The 14,889-nt window shown below is 44.4% G+C and overlaps 1 protein-coding gene across 10 annotated transcripts in view; it reads right to left on the reverse strand.

Moving 5' to 3' along the window:
- Positions 1-4,526, reverse strand: part of RHOT1 (ras homolog family member T1) — a 68,647-nt gene extending 64,121 nt beyond the window's left edge. For 4 of the 10 annotated variants that reach the window (XR_009731243.1, XM_061390414.1, XM_061390416.1 and 1 more), the window contains exon 1: positions 4,330-4,481. Coding sequence is in view for 8 of the 10 variants with exons in the window: in XM_061390414.1 (XP_061246398.1) it covers positions 4,330-4,405 (76 nt within the window). In the remaining 2 variants the exon portion in view is untranslated. Of the gene's footprint in view, positions 1-3,870; positions 4,091-4,329 lie in introns of those variants that run through there. The other 6 variants (XM_061390419.1, XM_061390420.1, XM_061390423.1 and 3 more) reach the window with 5 other exon arrangements.
- Positions 4,527-14,889: the final 10,363 nt, after the last annotated feature.

Genomic DNA, 14,889 nt, shown 5'->3' on the forward strand with positions numbered 1-14,889 from the left:
TGGAGCAGTTTAATCTGTAAATGTCATTCTAACAATGAACAGAATGGAGAGCAATGTGGTTTTAAAAAGGATCGCTGAAAGTCTTTCTCTAAAATAAATACTAGCTTATTCCTGAAGTCTCTTTGACTCTTATACCTAAAGAATCTTTCTCTAACTACTTCAAACCTCTAAATGGCCTCTGCTGGTTCAAGGAGAAGCTGACCTCTTTTGGCAAGGACTACAATTCCTGGCAGCCAAGACATGAACTAGACATGGCATTGCCAGAACACAGGAATCTCCCCCAACAAAATAAGGCTAAGAACATGGAACAAGAGACTGGATGAATGCGCCCCTTCAAATCCTAACAATAACCACAGCAGATTTGATTTTAAGAAAGGAGAATGATCACATTTTTATGACTAAGAGGAGTGGTTTAGGAAACAGAGTCTAAATAAACTAGCTTGAACTCTATCATTCTTTCAACAACTATTTGAGTGCCTACTTTGTGCCAGGCCTATTATTTGAGTGCCTACTTTGTGCCAGGCCTATTCTAGGCCCCGGGGAAATGGCAATAAACAAGACAAATCCACGGTCTTTATGAAGCTTACCTTCCAGCCCAAGCAACAACAGCAACAACAAAAAGTGAACACGTATGCAAGGGAGGAGGGATAACGCCTGGGTCAGAGCCTTCCTGCAGAGAAAGCAAACTACAGGAGAGAGTAGTACAAGAGCAAAGCAAGGGCCAGCTTGTGAAAGACTTCGTTAGGCCTGCTTTAAAAAGTGTAATGGCTTTTATTCTAAGTGAAAGTAGAAATCATCAGAGAATTTTTAACCTGGGTAACAGGATCTGAGATATTTTTTAAAGATGACTCTTGTCTGCTACATGGAGAATGGACGAAATTAGAAGCAGGGACACCAGTTAAGGAGATGTTACAAAAGCCTAGGCCAGAGCCAACCAAAGCTTGAGCTAGTTTGGCAGATGTTTTGATGATAAACTAAGCAGTTAGACAAAAAAGAGCTACCAGATTTATTTAAAAAGAGGACAACAGTTCCCCTTTCTTAATTAATTTGACCAGAAGACCAATATATCTCAGTTTAATTTAAAACAAGGCCACTAAAACTAAGACTACCCTGTGTACTTTTAATGTAGATACATGTTTTGGATAAAAGGTTAATAAGGCTCATTCCTCATACTATAACAAGGACATTTGTCAAGCATACTAATGCAAATCTAGCTAAATGCAAATTCTGGCCAATGAAATTGATTATGAAAAGTTATAACCTGAAAAACTAAGCTTTGTGTGGTTGCTTAGTTTTAAAGGCTGTTTAAAGAATGGTATTTGACTTTTAATTTGGCCTGAATAGTATTCAATATGCTCAATAATTAAGGTAAAGAAGATACTTAAAAATACTTTGGCTTTCTTTGCAAATAAACACTTTAATATTTATAGACAGCCTAGGTTTTCTGATCTAAGCAGTCAATAGGCATTAAGCAACTAGTTAGTGTTAAAACCTTGTTGGCTCAGAATCCAAATTCTGGATGGGCCAAGAAAAGATCCATTTCACCTCTAGAGTACAGTACAGGTTAAGCCAACAGACTGCTGAAACCACTCACAAGTATTTGGGAGCCTCAGTGAATGACATTGCTGCTGTGTGGTGCAGGAACTGACACTGACAGCAATAAAACGTACTCAAGTGATAGAGAAACAATAACAAGAGAGACAATGTTCCTTTTTCTTTTCTTTTCCTATTTCCCTTAGTTAACCATCTTAAGTACAATACTTTGGGCACCTGATGCGAAGAACTGACTCATTGGAAAAGACCCTGATGCTGGGAAAGACTGAAGGCAGGAGGACAAGGGGACAACAGAGGATGAGATGGCTGGATGGAATCACTCACTCAATGGACATGAGTTTGAGCAAGCTCAGGGAGTTGGTGATGGACAGGGAAGCCTGGCGTGCTGCAGTCCATGGGGTCGCAGAGTCAGACACAACTGAGCGACTGAACTGAACCATCTTAAGAATACAACAGAATTATTATTTCTGATAAATCTGTGTATCAGACCAGTATTAAAACAGTCCTGGGACTTCCCTGGTGGTCCAGTGGCTAAGACACCATGCTTCCAATGCAGGGAGCATGAGTTTGATCCCTGATCAGAGAACTAAGATCCCACATGCTGCACAGTGGGCCCAAAAAATAAAAGTCTTGGTCACACTGTTTATCTAGCATTTACATTTAGGCTAAGCAGCTATCAAGATATATTAAATCTCCAAAAGTAATGTTTCACTCATTTCCCCCAGGATACAAGCCTTTAATGTAATTAACTGAAATTACATATTTCAAATAAGTATAACTCTTTCTAGTATTCTTAAACGTGGGGAAAAAATCATGTATATATGATATCTGGCCTAAAGCTTTTGGTACTATTTTCTTTAAGAAAAATATCTTCCTCAGAAATGAAGGCTTTATTCTTACCTGGTGGGAAATCCCAGGGATAGAGGAGCCTGGCGGGCTACAGTCCACGGGGTTGCAAGTCAGACACAACTTAGCAACTAAACCACCCCCATAAATAACACTGTTAACATCTTAACTTAAATGTCCTAAGGCTGACCATGTATCTTACATATGTATAGCATTTCCATTTAGATACTTTACAGACTAAGGATTACATGTAATTGCTAAATTCAATACTAAAACCAAGAGAGAATTTCTGCTTAAAAAAAAAAAATTGTCTTTCAAGCAGCAGTTTTTTTCAGCCCATCATCTACTCACTACTTTCCCTATCTTGCTCCAAATGCATCAACATGAATCATCTTCCTGAACTTTTTCAAGGAAGTCCATGCACAACACAGATTGAGATACATATGTGGTTTAAATTAAAACTAAAATTCACAGCTGCAAACCAAAAAGTAAACTGTGTCTGGCTAAGCTTACTTCTAAATTTTGATTCTAAAGGAAAATTTCTATTGATTCAACAGCAGGTGAACAAGGATTTCAATGAACAGCAAAGAACACTACAGAAGAGAGTAAAAGTATGTTAATGTTAGTTTTCTTCCTTGGAGAGCATCACAGTGACCTGGAGGAGCTACTCTAGAATGGAAGGGGAGTTCAGAAAAGAAAGTTTCAAAGCAAGCAATGGTAGGGCCTTAACTTGTTTTTCCACTGTTGTGTCTGACTCTTTGTGACCCCATGGACTATAGCCTACTAGGCTCCTCTGTCCATGGGATTTCCCAGGCTAGAATACTGGAGTGGGTTGCCATTTCCTTCTCCAAGGGATCTTCCTGACCTAGGGATTGAACCTGTGTCTCCGCTTGGCAGGTGGATTCTTCACCACTGAGACACCTGGGAAAACCAGAGCATTACCAAATGTACTTTCAAAACAAACAATCCAGTCCTCCCCAGCCCGCTTTCTTATTTTAGTCCTACCAATTGAGTCATGTACCTTGCACAACAGATATCAAGCAGTCCCTGCTGTTCTGTCCCCAAGTCAGTGAACAGACATGCTTCCTTTACTACATCTTCAAAAGTGAAATCTATGAATCTCAAGGTTGGGGGCGGGGGTCACGTATGTTGGTCTATTTGGGTCTCATGTGTGCCCGTTATTTTAAAATTAACTACCAAGTTTGATTCTATTGTATTCTATTACAATAATGTTTTAAAAGATGAGGGCAACTAGACTTCAGTGTTACAATAATTCTCTCAACAGACGGACCCTCCTCAGATAACCATTCATTGAACACTTGCATAACTTGAACTTCAGAGTACGTTTTTGAGGAAAATACCCAGTGATTGCAATGCAAAGAGCAAAGATCGTTTTAAAAAATGCTCCGCGTCTTACAATGTCTAGAGGGAGGGAGACCGCGAGCGCAAAAACAGGCAGAGACACCTGACCTTGCCCGCAAGTCGCCCAGTCCTGCAGCCCTCCCCTGGCTTCCCCGGGAGAGCCGCTTCACGCCATTCCAATTGGCCGCCCGTCTGCCTGCCTGTTCCAGCACCTGCCTGGCGGGGACAGAGGAATCTCCGCGGAAGACGAGAGGGCTTGAGAGGAGGCGGCCTCGGAAACGGGGAGGCCCGGGAGGAAAGGATTCCAAGTGGGAAAGGAGGCGAAGACCTTCGGACGAATGAGGCCGGGCGGTCAGGGGCTAATGGAGACGCGGCTGGGGGGGTGGAACACGACGGTGGGACCGGGGAGGGAGGTCTCAAGAGGGCCCCGGGGAGGAGAGAGGTCGAGGGCCGCAGCCGAAAGAGAAGAGCCGAGGAGCTGGGAGGCCCGGGGGCGCGGAGGAGAGGGCAGCGGGGCGGCAGGGGCTGCGGCGGCCGCGGCCAGCCCCCCGGCGCGCGGGGACTCACGTTCTCCCACCAGCAAGATCCGCACGTCTTTCTTCATGTCTGGGGCTCGTAGGGGCCGGCCTCGGCCCGCAGGCATGGAGCGGACTCCTCTCGCTGGGAGCGTCCAGCCCGCCGCGCCGCTCTCCCCGCCCCGCCGGCGCCGCCTGCCAGCCTCCCCACGCCGCCCCTCCCGAGCCTCGGCCGCCCGGGCCCGCCGCGCCGCCTCCTCAGCAGCTTCCCCGCTCGAGAGCCGGGAAGGCGCCGGCTCCGCCTCCTCCGGCTCTGCCGCGGCGGCAGGGAGGACGGGGCGCCGCGAGGGACAAGCGGTTTCGGAACGCGAACGCTCTCCGTCCCGCAGCTGCGCCCCAGCTGTGCCGTGAGCCGCAGCGCTCGCCCGGGAGTCTCACCCACTCTCCTCGGGGAACACCGGTCAGGATAAGCTTTGGACCCGGAATCTGAGTGGCAGAGTCGCTAGTCTTGACCCCATTTCTTTTACAGAACAGGGGCAGGAGAAGTTCCTCGCTCAAGGTCAGATAGCTAGAATTTGGCAGTGTGACTCGGGGCGGGAATATTCTCACTAGAATGACTATAAGCTTCAGGTGAGCAGCGACCTGTCTACCTGGTTTTCAGCAGTATTCCCCCACCTTACTGGCCAAAGCCCTCGGAAAGTGCTTGATTGACTCCCAAGATCGAGCCCTTTCCACTACCCAAAGTCCCCCATCCTAGCTGCTTTTTACCTGTGATGTTTATAAAATATGATTCTAAATAATGAGGTTAGTTTCTACGCTTTGAGTGTAAAAAGCTTCATTTCTTTGTAACCAAACTAAATGTTTTTCCTCTCTGTGTATGGTTTACTTTAGGCAGGGTCTTCTGACACTTCTCTTTACATAGGTTTGCCCAGCACCGTACTGGGCGTATAGGTGGCACTGAATAAACTTTTATTGATTTGTCTAACATTGCCTTAATTTCTTCTGACTTTCTCCATCCGGAGGAATTTGTTGCTATATGTCTAATGCTTGAACAGAACTTGGAATACAGTGGGAGATGATAGCTAGAGAGGTATCTAGAATAAATGAAGAAACACTAAGCATAATATTCTTTTTTTACTATGTTAAATATTACAAAATGATTTTTTGGGTTTTTTTGGCCATGGTATGCTGGTATACAGGATCATAATTCCCGGATCAGTGATCAAACCCATGCCCCTTACAGTGGAAGAGTGGAATCTTAACCACTGGATGGCCAGGGAAGTCCCTGAAAATGAATTTTTTAAAGGAAATGACGTGTACATTATACCAACTCTCTTTTCTCCTAAGAGAAGCCTTGTGGTCTGGTGCAGCCGTTAAGACCATGCTGGCAAACTGCATGGGTTTATATCCAGAGCCCATCACCTGATAGTTATGTGATCTTGAGAAAGCTCTTTTACTTCTCCAAGACTGCCCCTTCTTCTGTAACATGTCAATAATGATAATAGTACCTACCACCTTGGGTGGTTGTGAAGAATAAAGATAATATATGTCAAGCATTTGCCAGACTCACAGTACTTGCTCTGTAATCTCGAGGTCATTACTGTCATAAAACTCACTGAAAAGTTGAAATCCGTAGGTTTTGAGGCAAATTCATTGTTATGTTTACAATAGTATTTCACTGTCTTATTTATATGATATCCCTAAGGAGCATAGGGGTGGGAGCCCTTCCAAAAATCACTCTGTGATATAAGGAGGAAGACAGGAAAGACACACTCTCTGCTCACTGGGAGGTAATGAGTCATATTCCAGGATGGAGGCAAATAAGATGAACTTCACAAGGCCTGATGGCCTGCTCTTTCAGAGGAAAGTATTCCTCAGAATTTTTAGTACAGTAAGTCCTCTACATGTGAACCTTCAAGTTGAGAACTTTCAAAGATGGGAACAAGTGTTCACACTGAAGAGAGTCCCAGCGCAGTAAATGGCAGGGGGATTTTTCTTTGTTTAAGGAGGCGCTGTTAGTTTTCAACTCACTGGACCCAAATGTGGAACAGCACACAAATGTTACAACACCCGTTCAGAATGCAATCCAGTGCTACCGTGTCATCTAGGATGAAAAAAAAAAGACCTACTACCCAGATATCACTGGATCGTTTATTTCAAGAGGGTACATGGAATTGCATCCAGCAAGGCACCAGAACCTGTGCCATCAAGGTCAGGCGTGAGTGAAATTGCAGCTTGCCCTCCATCTCCTATTGCTGATGGCCCTTCTGCTCTACCATCTCCACCTCCTCACTTTCCTCCACTCATTAACTCATCTTGCCTATTTACTGGAAAGGACTGCTGCTGCTGCTTCAGTCGTGTCCGACTCCGTGTGACCCCATAGACAGCAGCCCACCAGGCTCCCCCGTCCCTGGGATTCTCCAGGCAAGAACACTGGAGTGGGTTGCCATTTCCTTCTCCAATGCATGAAAGTGAAAAGTCAAAAGGAAGTTGCTCAGTCGTGTCCGACCCTCAGCGACCCCATGGACTCCAGCCTTCCCGGCTCCTCCATCCATGGGATTTTCCAGGCAAGAGTACTGGAGTGAAGTGCCATTGCCTTCTCCGGCAAGGACTAATGGTTTGTTATAAAAGAATAGCAACAGTCCCTAATTAGTGGGAGTGGGGAGCCTGACAAGCCAGAGTGTGCCTCTCAAGCAATGTAAGTTTCCTTTTTACCATCCCTTCCCATCTCCCAATCAGCTATACTTCTGAAGCTTTGGCCTCCTGCCTTGCCTTGAGCTTTATGCCCTTCTCCTATGCTAACAGACATTCATCAGGGGCCACTCTGAAGTTCTTGCAAACAGCATAGCTCAGTGATTAAAATCAGGGACTCTGGAATCTGCCTGCCTAAGTCTGAACCTCGGCTTTACCGATTCCTAGCTGTGCATCGTCAGGCAAATTGCTTAAGCTTCTCTAAGCCTCATCTGCCAGATGGAAATAACACTTCATGAGATTGTTACAAAGATTAAATGAGTGAATATAATAGGAAAATGCTTCAAAGAATGTCTGAAACATGGTCTATAATATACACAAATGCTGAATAAATAAAATAACTCGTCAGAAAAGTGCTTCTGTACAACTTTCTGAGCCTGAGGACTGAGCCACACCATGACCCACACTGCAGCAAAATAGAAGTCAGAAAATGGAGTTGTTGGCAGTGGAATTTACAGTTGGGATATTGTAGATTGATGACTGGATATTAAGTAGATTGGATAAAGCCAAGAGAACAGATTGGTATCTAGAAGGCACTGGTGGAATTTTCCTCTGGAATGCTGGGAAGCAGTTCTGCCTTCACAAGACAAACTCCATGGCTCCTCAACTGTGAAGGGGACACTGGAAAGTCTGAACAAAGTACTTTCCCAAGAGATAAGAGGCTCCATCTTTCATACCTATCAAAGAAGGAACTTGCAACATAGCCTTTCTCTGAGATTCAGGACAGTGGAACGCCCAGGGCTACTGGGCAGGCCTGCTGGGTAGAAGATAGTGTGTGTTAAATGACTGACACTGCGTGGAACAGGAGGCTGGTCTCTGAGGGTGAGTTAGACACAGTCCTGGGCAAGAAGCCAAATAAGATGGGTTGGCATTGGTCCCACTCTTCAGATCCATCTATCTTTGAGCTCTCAAATTAAACCCAAAGTGGCATCCGTCTCCACTCGTGTCTCCTGTTTCTTCCAGGAAGACTTCCTCTTTTCCTGCCAAGTTGCTCTGGCAGAACAGAAAAATCTAATAACTCGATAACAGAGTAAATCTGTTATCTTAGCTTTGAATGCACTTGTTCTTGACTCATTGGTCAAACATCTATGTCCTCTGCATAGTCACATGGATTGGTCTCCAGAGGATGTGGATTCTATTTGTTTAATTTGGCCAAAAGAGACATCATTCAGCACCATGACTTTAAAAAGATATTTGATTATAATTAACCATACTAAGAGGATATTTTTCCAGACAAGAGCCTCATCTTGTGATGAGGTTGCATCCAGTTTTCTTTTGAATTTTCTCAAGCTTTCAGATAATATTGTAAAAACACTCTTGATTAAGAGATAATTGATATCGAGAAGACTCTCAGACCTTCTTGCCCCCCAGGTGGCCGGAATTCCCTCATGTCAAGGTTAAGAGCATGAGCTCTGGAGTCTACATTTCATCTCCAGTACTTGGCTACCTGTACAATATTAGACAAGCTACATAACCTCTCTGAAAAACCCCATCAGCAAAATTAGTTCATAGAGCTCTTTGAGAATTAAATAATTCAATAAAACATTTATCACATTACTTAACATATGGGACATGTTCATATATCATGTTTAACAACTGCATTTTTTAATATTTACTTATTTTTTTAGAATACATGGATTTTTAAAATAATTTTATGTATTTATTTATTTTTGGCTGTGCTGGGTGTGTGTTGCTGTTCGGGCTTTTCTCTAGTTGCAGCGAGCAGTGGCTACTCTTCATTGCGTTGTGAAGGCTTCTTACTACAGTGGCTTTTCTTTTTGCAGAGCACGGGCTTGCGGGCATGCGAGTATGTGGGCTCAATGGTTAAGGTTCCTGGGCTCTAGAGCACAGGCCCAACAGTTGTGGTGCTCCGGCTGAGTTGCTCTGCTGCCTGTGGGACCTTCCCGGACCAGGGATTGAACCCATGTCTCCTGCATTGGCAGGTGGAGTCTTTACCACTAAGCCACCAAGGAAGCCCAGCAAGTGCATTTTTAAATTTGGGATTCATTTGCTGATTTGCCTTATCTTTCTAAGGGCAAATTGATTAGCCTGCCTGCGCAAATTGTAAACTCTGAATGACAAAAGTGCATTTAATATAATTTTTAATTACTGCAGAGACATTAAAATTTGTGCTGACTTGTTATCTATGCCAACCAGTGATTCTCAAAAAAAATTTAGGCCACAAGCCATTTCCACAAAACAAAGAATTCTGTACAATAGTAAAATTACAACTTGCTTATCTCTGCAAAGAAATTACCACAAGTAAATATATTCCAAGCAAATAATCTAAAAGAAGAAATATATATCTATACATTATGCATGCATGCTAAGTCACTTCAGTCATGTCCAACTCTGAGGTCCTCTGTCCGTGGGATTCTCCAGGCAAGAATATTGAACTGGGTTGCCATTTCCTCCTCCAGGTGATTTTTCCAACCCAGGGATTGAACCCCTGTCTCTTGCATCTCCTGCATTGGCAGGCAGATTCTTTACCACTGCACCACCTGGGAAGCCATTGTTTGGTATGTGTGTGTGTGTGTGTGTGTGTGTGTGTGTGTTTAGTCGCTCAGTCATGTCTGAGTCTTTGCAACCCCATGGACTGTAGCCTCCAGGCTCCTCTGTCCATGGGATTCTCCAGGAAAGTATACTGGAGTGGGTTGCCATGCCCTCCTTTAGGGGATCTTCCTGACTCAGGGATGGAAACCACATCTCATGTCTTGTGCATTGGCAGGTAGGTTCTTTACTGCTAGTGCCACCCATCTACATACACCTATTCTATTTATAGCATCATTACACAGTAGTAGAAAGTGGAAAAATATACAATTGTGAAGAATAGCTAAATTAAGTATGACATAAAATTACTGGAAATTTTGCGTCATTAAAACTAATGGCATCTTAATTCATCTACTTAAAAAATAATTTTAATATATAGTGGGCCTATATATAACTTTGTTCTATATTTTCCAAGTCTCCTGTAAATGTATTATCATATTTTTATATTTTTAAAAAAATTTTTAATGGCAAACAAAGGAAAAACTAATGCCTATCAAAGACATGGAAAAGTATTCACAAAATAAGTGAAAAAATAGGAATATAAAATCATTTATACAATTACAACTATTTAAAAACTAAGTATAACATGTATTTCTGTAACTTTTACCCTCCTGCTGCTGCTGCTAAGTCGCTTCAGTTGTGTCCGACTCTGTGCGACTCCATGGACTGCAGCCTACCAGGCTTCTCCGTCCATGGGATTCTCCAGGCAAGAACACTGGAGTGGGTTGCCATTTCCTTCTCCAATGCATGAAAGTGGAAAGTGAAAGTGAAGTCGCTCAGTCGTGTCTGATTCTTAGTGACCCCATGGACTGCAGCCTACCAGGCTCCTCCATCCATGGGATTTTCCGGGCAACAGTACTGGAGTGGGATTCCATTGCCTTCTCCCAACTTTTACCCTCCACACCTTTGTAATTTTGAACTTTTGCAGGCCTGCACAGGTATTAATCGGGTAATTAAAAACTAATGGATGGGACTTCCCTGGGGGCACAGTAGATAAGAATCTGCCTGCCAATGCAGGGTACACGGGTTCATTGCATGTTCTGGGAAGATCCCACATGCTGTAGAGTAACTAGCCCTGTGCTTTTCTGAGCCTGCGCCCTAGAGCCACAACTACTGAGCCCGTGTGCCACAATGACTAAAGCCTGCGTGCTCTGGAGCCGCACACTGAAACTGCTGAGCACCCGTGCTGCAACTGCTGAAGCCAGGGCGCCTAGAGCCCATGTTCTGCAACAAGAGAAGCCACTGCAATGAGAAGCCCATGCACCACAACAAAGAACAGTCGCTGCTCGCCGCAGCTGGAGAAAGTCCACGTACAGCAGGGAAGACCTAGTGCAACTAAAAAACAATGATGTACATAAAAGATAAGAGTACAAAGGAAAGAGAAAACGTGCTAAAGATGTACATAAAAGATGAGAGTTCAAAGGAAAGAGAAAACATGCTAAAGATTAGGAATTAATTTTTAGTACAATCATCTCTTGTAAAATGTCAACATTAATAACATCTTTTATATAAAACTAATAGAAATATTTGGAAAAATAGCAGTGCTTTAAGTGAGACAGTATTGTAGGATATCAGGGCTTCCCAGGTGACGCTAGTGGTATAGACCCTGCGTGCCAATGCAGAAAACATTAAGAGACGCAGGTTGGATCCCTAGGTCGGGAAGATCCCCTGAAGGAGGGCATGATAACCCACTCCAGCATTCTTGCCTGGAGAATCCTATGAACAGAGGAGTCTGGCCGGCTACAGTCCATAGATTCGCAAAAAGTCGGACGCAACTTAGCGTGTACAAAATGTAGGATATCGTGTTTATAAAATGATTTAACAAATATTTATTGCTTCCACCATGTGCACTGCTCTGTACTAGGTTCTAAGGAAGCAGTAATGAGCAACACAGACAATCACGGTGGGCAAGTTGTGGATAAGGAAGTCTGGGCATTCATCTTTCTCACCAGAATCTTCCAAATCATTCTCCCATCAGCCCAAACTGCCTTTTTTTGAAAACCTTTCATGAGAGGTAGCATCTCATAATATAAATCTCTTTGTACCTCCTCTCTCCCCATCCCACCCCTAGCCAAAACCAGCCAGACTTGTGTGACTGTCCCACTTCTAGTAATCCACTCCCCCTGCCTGGCTGTGTTCACAGACAGCCTCCAAGGCAACACAATGCCTTAACCCAGAAAAACTGCAAATATCCCCATCAAGCTCCTAGGAAAATGACTATGATTTTAGCCTGAGTGGCCTTCCTGTAACTTCTTCTACAATTAGTGCGTCAGCTTTGATCTGAGCTAAACTCGGTATACACGCACACATCACCATGTTAGACACAGTGACAGTGAGAGACTCCAGTCCGCTTGGTAGAAACCAGATCCACTCTGGGTAAACAGTTTTCAACTCTGGCCAAGGGGATGAGAGAGACTCCAGGCCAAGCAAACTGCAATTGCAAAAGTATATGATGTGACATACAGGAGGAAGCTGGGCAGGACGTTGTATCTGGGGAGATGACAGGAAATGGGGGCGAGGTAGGTGAGAACAGAGACAGGAAGCAGAACTTTCTATTTTAGGAGGCTTTAAGGAGCACCCAGGAGTTATAAGCTGGGGAGTGACATGATCTAACTCCCATTTTGGAAAGTTCACATTAGAATGAGAATAGATGGGGAGAGGGCTCCTCACTAGAGATGGAGGAACTCGAATTAAAATAATCTTGGAGAGAAGGGATGAGAGTCTGAACGAGAGCACAGATGCAGAGGGAAGAGTTGGGGGCAGAGTTGAGATGCCTTGAGAAGGCAGAAGCTCGGATCAGAACTTGGTGACTAATTGTAGGGAAGGTACAATTGCACCGGAAAAGCTCCCGTGGCAACGCCCAGACATTGAGTCCTGGAGATGTCACTGACCAAAGCCATAAGTTTTCTGCCCCCAGGGTGTATTTACTTTGAAGAATAAAGGTGAAAATTTTCACTGAGCACAATCTTCCATATTGCACCAGATCAATCTCAGAATCACCTGGTAGAAGACGAGGTGTATAAGTGGTGTAGGGACAGCAGAGACTAAAGTCTTGTGGACAGAAACCTTTCTTTTCTCTATTATCGTTCCATCCTGATTAAGTCAAGATGAAAGCCTCAGTAAATCTGTAATACCTGATAATCTCCTTTTGAGCCAGAGAGAGACAGAGAACACTTCAGAAACTTAAGACAAAGGTTCCAAGCTAGTTATAGTGTTTTGTTTTCCTTGAAACATACATTTACGCTTATCTCTATTTGAAACATATGATTCTGGTTTCCATTTATATCAACTTTTTAAAGTTTCCTTTTGAAACCCATGTACCTGAAGAGGGAAAAGTGAGTTGGTTTAGGAAAGATATTAAATAAAAAATGGTACAGGAGATTTGAAGATCTAACAAAAATCATGGCATCTGAAAGGCTGAAGCTTAAGAAACCTTGTCCTTAAAAAGCCTATGGCTGGTTAGGAAGAAAAAGTTACAAATCTTCAGCATAACCTAAGTATTTATAATTAAGGAAGAAAACTTCAGTCGTCTGGAAGGACCCAGTGTTTAGGGTTGAATAAGGATGAATTTGGGGCTAATGGCTCAGCAAAGTAGGGGTGATGGAGCTGAGCAAACACCAGGGATGATTCTTCCTTTCCTGTCAAAATCCCCAGGTGCCCCCGGGGAAGGGTCTTCTCTCTCCAACAGAGCAGAGGAGCTTGAGAGGTCTCCCAGAGAGCAGCTTTGTTTCGTTTTGTGATTTGTCTCTATAATCAGCTAGGAAATAGTCTTCAAATTAAACTTTCCTGGGGCTTCCATGGTGGTTTAGTGGTAAAGAATCCGCCTGCCAATGCAGGAGACACAGGTTTGACCCCTGATCTGAAAAGATCCCACATGCCACGGGGCAGCTAAGCCCCTGAGCCACAAATATTGAACCTGTGCTCTAGAGTCCAGGAGCCTCAGCTCCTGAGTCAACGTGCTGCAACTACTGAAGCCCTAGAGCCCACACTCTGCAACAAGAGAAGCCACTGCAATGCGAAGCCCACCCACCACAACCTAGAGAGTAACCCCCACCCCTGCTCGTGGCAACTAGAGAAAAGCCCGTGCAGCAATGAAGACCCAGCACAGCCAAAAAGTAATAATTTTTTTTAAAAATTAGACTTTTCCAGAAAAAAAAAAGTACCTGAGGGAGAAAAAACAAGAGACAGATAGATATAACTGTATTAGGAGCTGTTGTGAGCCTTAAGAAGGTGGTGCCTTCCTCCTTAGTAGGTGGTTCTTCCAGGAACCGGAAATTCTGCTGTGCTGTGCTTAGTCGCTCAGTCGTCAGTCTTGTCTGACTCTTTGTGACGCCCTGGACTGCAGTCCGCCAGGCTCCTCTGTCCATGGGGATTCTCCAGGCAAGAAAACTGGAGTGGGTTGCCATGCCCTCCCTCCAGGGGATCTTCCCAACCCAGGGATCGAACCCAGGTCTCCTGCATTGCAGGCAGATCCTTTACTGTCTGAGCCACCATGTCAACAACCACTTAGATGTTTGAAACACCTCCAGATGGGGTGAGCGGCTGCCTTCAGAGTCCCCGACGGGAAGTCTTTCCGGCTTGGTCCTTGGGTGGATGCTTCCGCCACACAGTGCAGACCCGAGTGAGCGGTCCTTCATCCACTGGCATTTCAACTTCAGTTCTTCTTCTGGGTAGGATTTTCAGTTTTGTTTGAGAAAAGGGTGTGACTGATATTTTTCACACTGCATGGAAAGGATATGCTGACAGAAAACTCGAGGCAAGGGACTTCCCTGGTGATCCAGTGACTGGGACTCGGAGCTCCCAATGCAGGAGGGCCTGGGTTTGATCCCTGGTCAGGGAACTGGGAGCTTCCCTGGTAGCTCAACGGTAAAGAATCCTCCTGCAATGCAGCAGCCGCAGGAGACACGGGTTTGATCCCCTGGAGGAGAGCATGACAACTCACTCTAGCATTCTTGCCAGAGAATCCCATGGATAGAGGAGCCTGGTGGGCTACAGTCCATGGGGTCGCAAAGAGTCAGAGAAGACTGAATCGACTGAGCACTCACACACGGGGAACTGGATCTCTCATGCTGCAACTAAGAACTCACAAAGCCAAATAAATATTTAAAAAGAAAGAAAGAAAGCTTGAAAGAAAAGCAAAGAATCCAAAAATGATAACTTTCATTCCCACCTTTATAATTCTTGTGCTCTGGCTGCAGTTTGGGAAACTCATGTGACCAAAGAATTAAACCCCACTCTGACAAAGGCCCCATTGTCCAAATCACCTGAGAGGATGGTATTTAACCAAATGACTTCAATAGGCTAAAACTCT

Source organism: Bos javanicus, chromosome 19, assembly GCF_032452875.1.
Source record: "Bos javanicus breed banteng chromosome 19, ARS-OSU_banteng_1.0, whole genome shotgun sequence".
Lineage (NCBI taxonomy): Eukaryota > Metazoa > Chordata > Mammalia > Artiodactyla > Bovidae > Bos > Bos javanicus.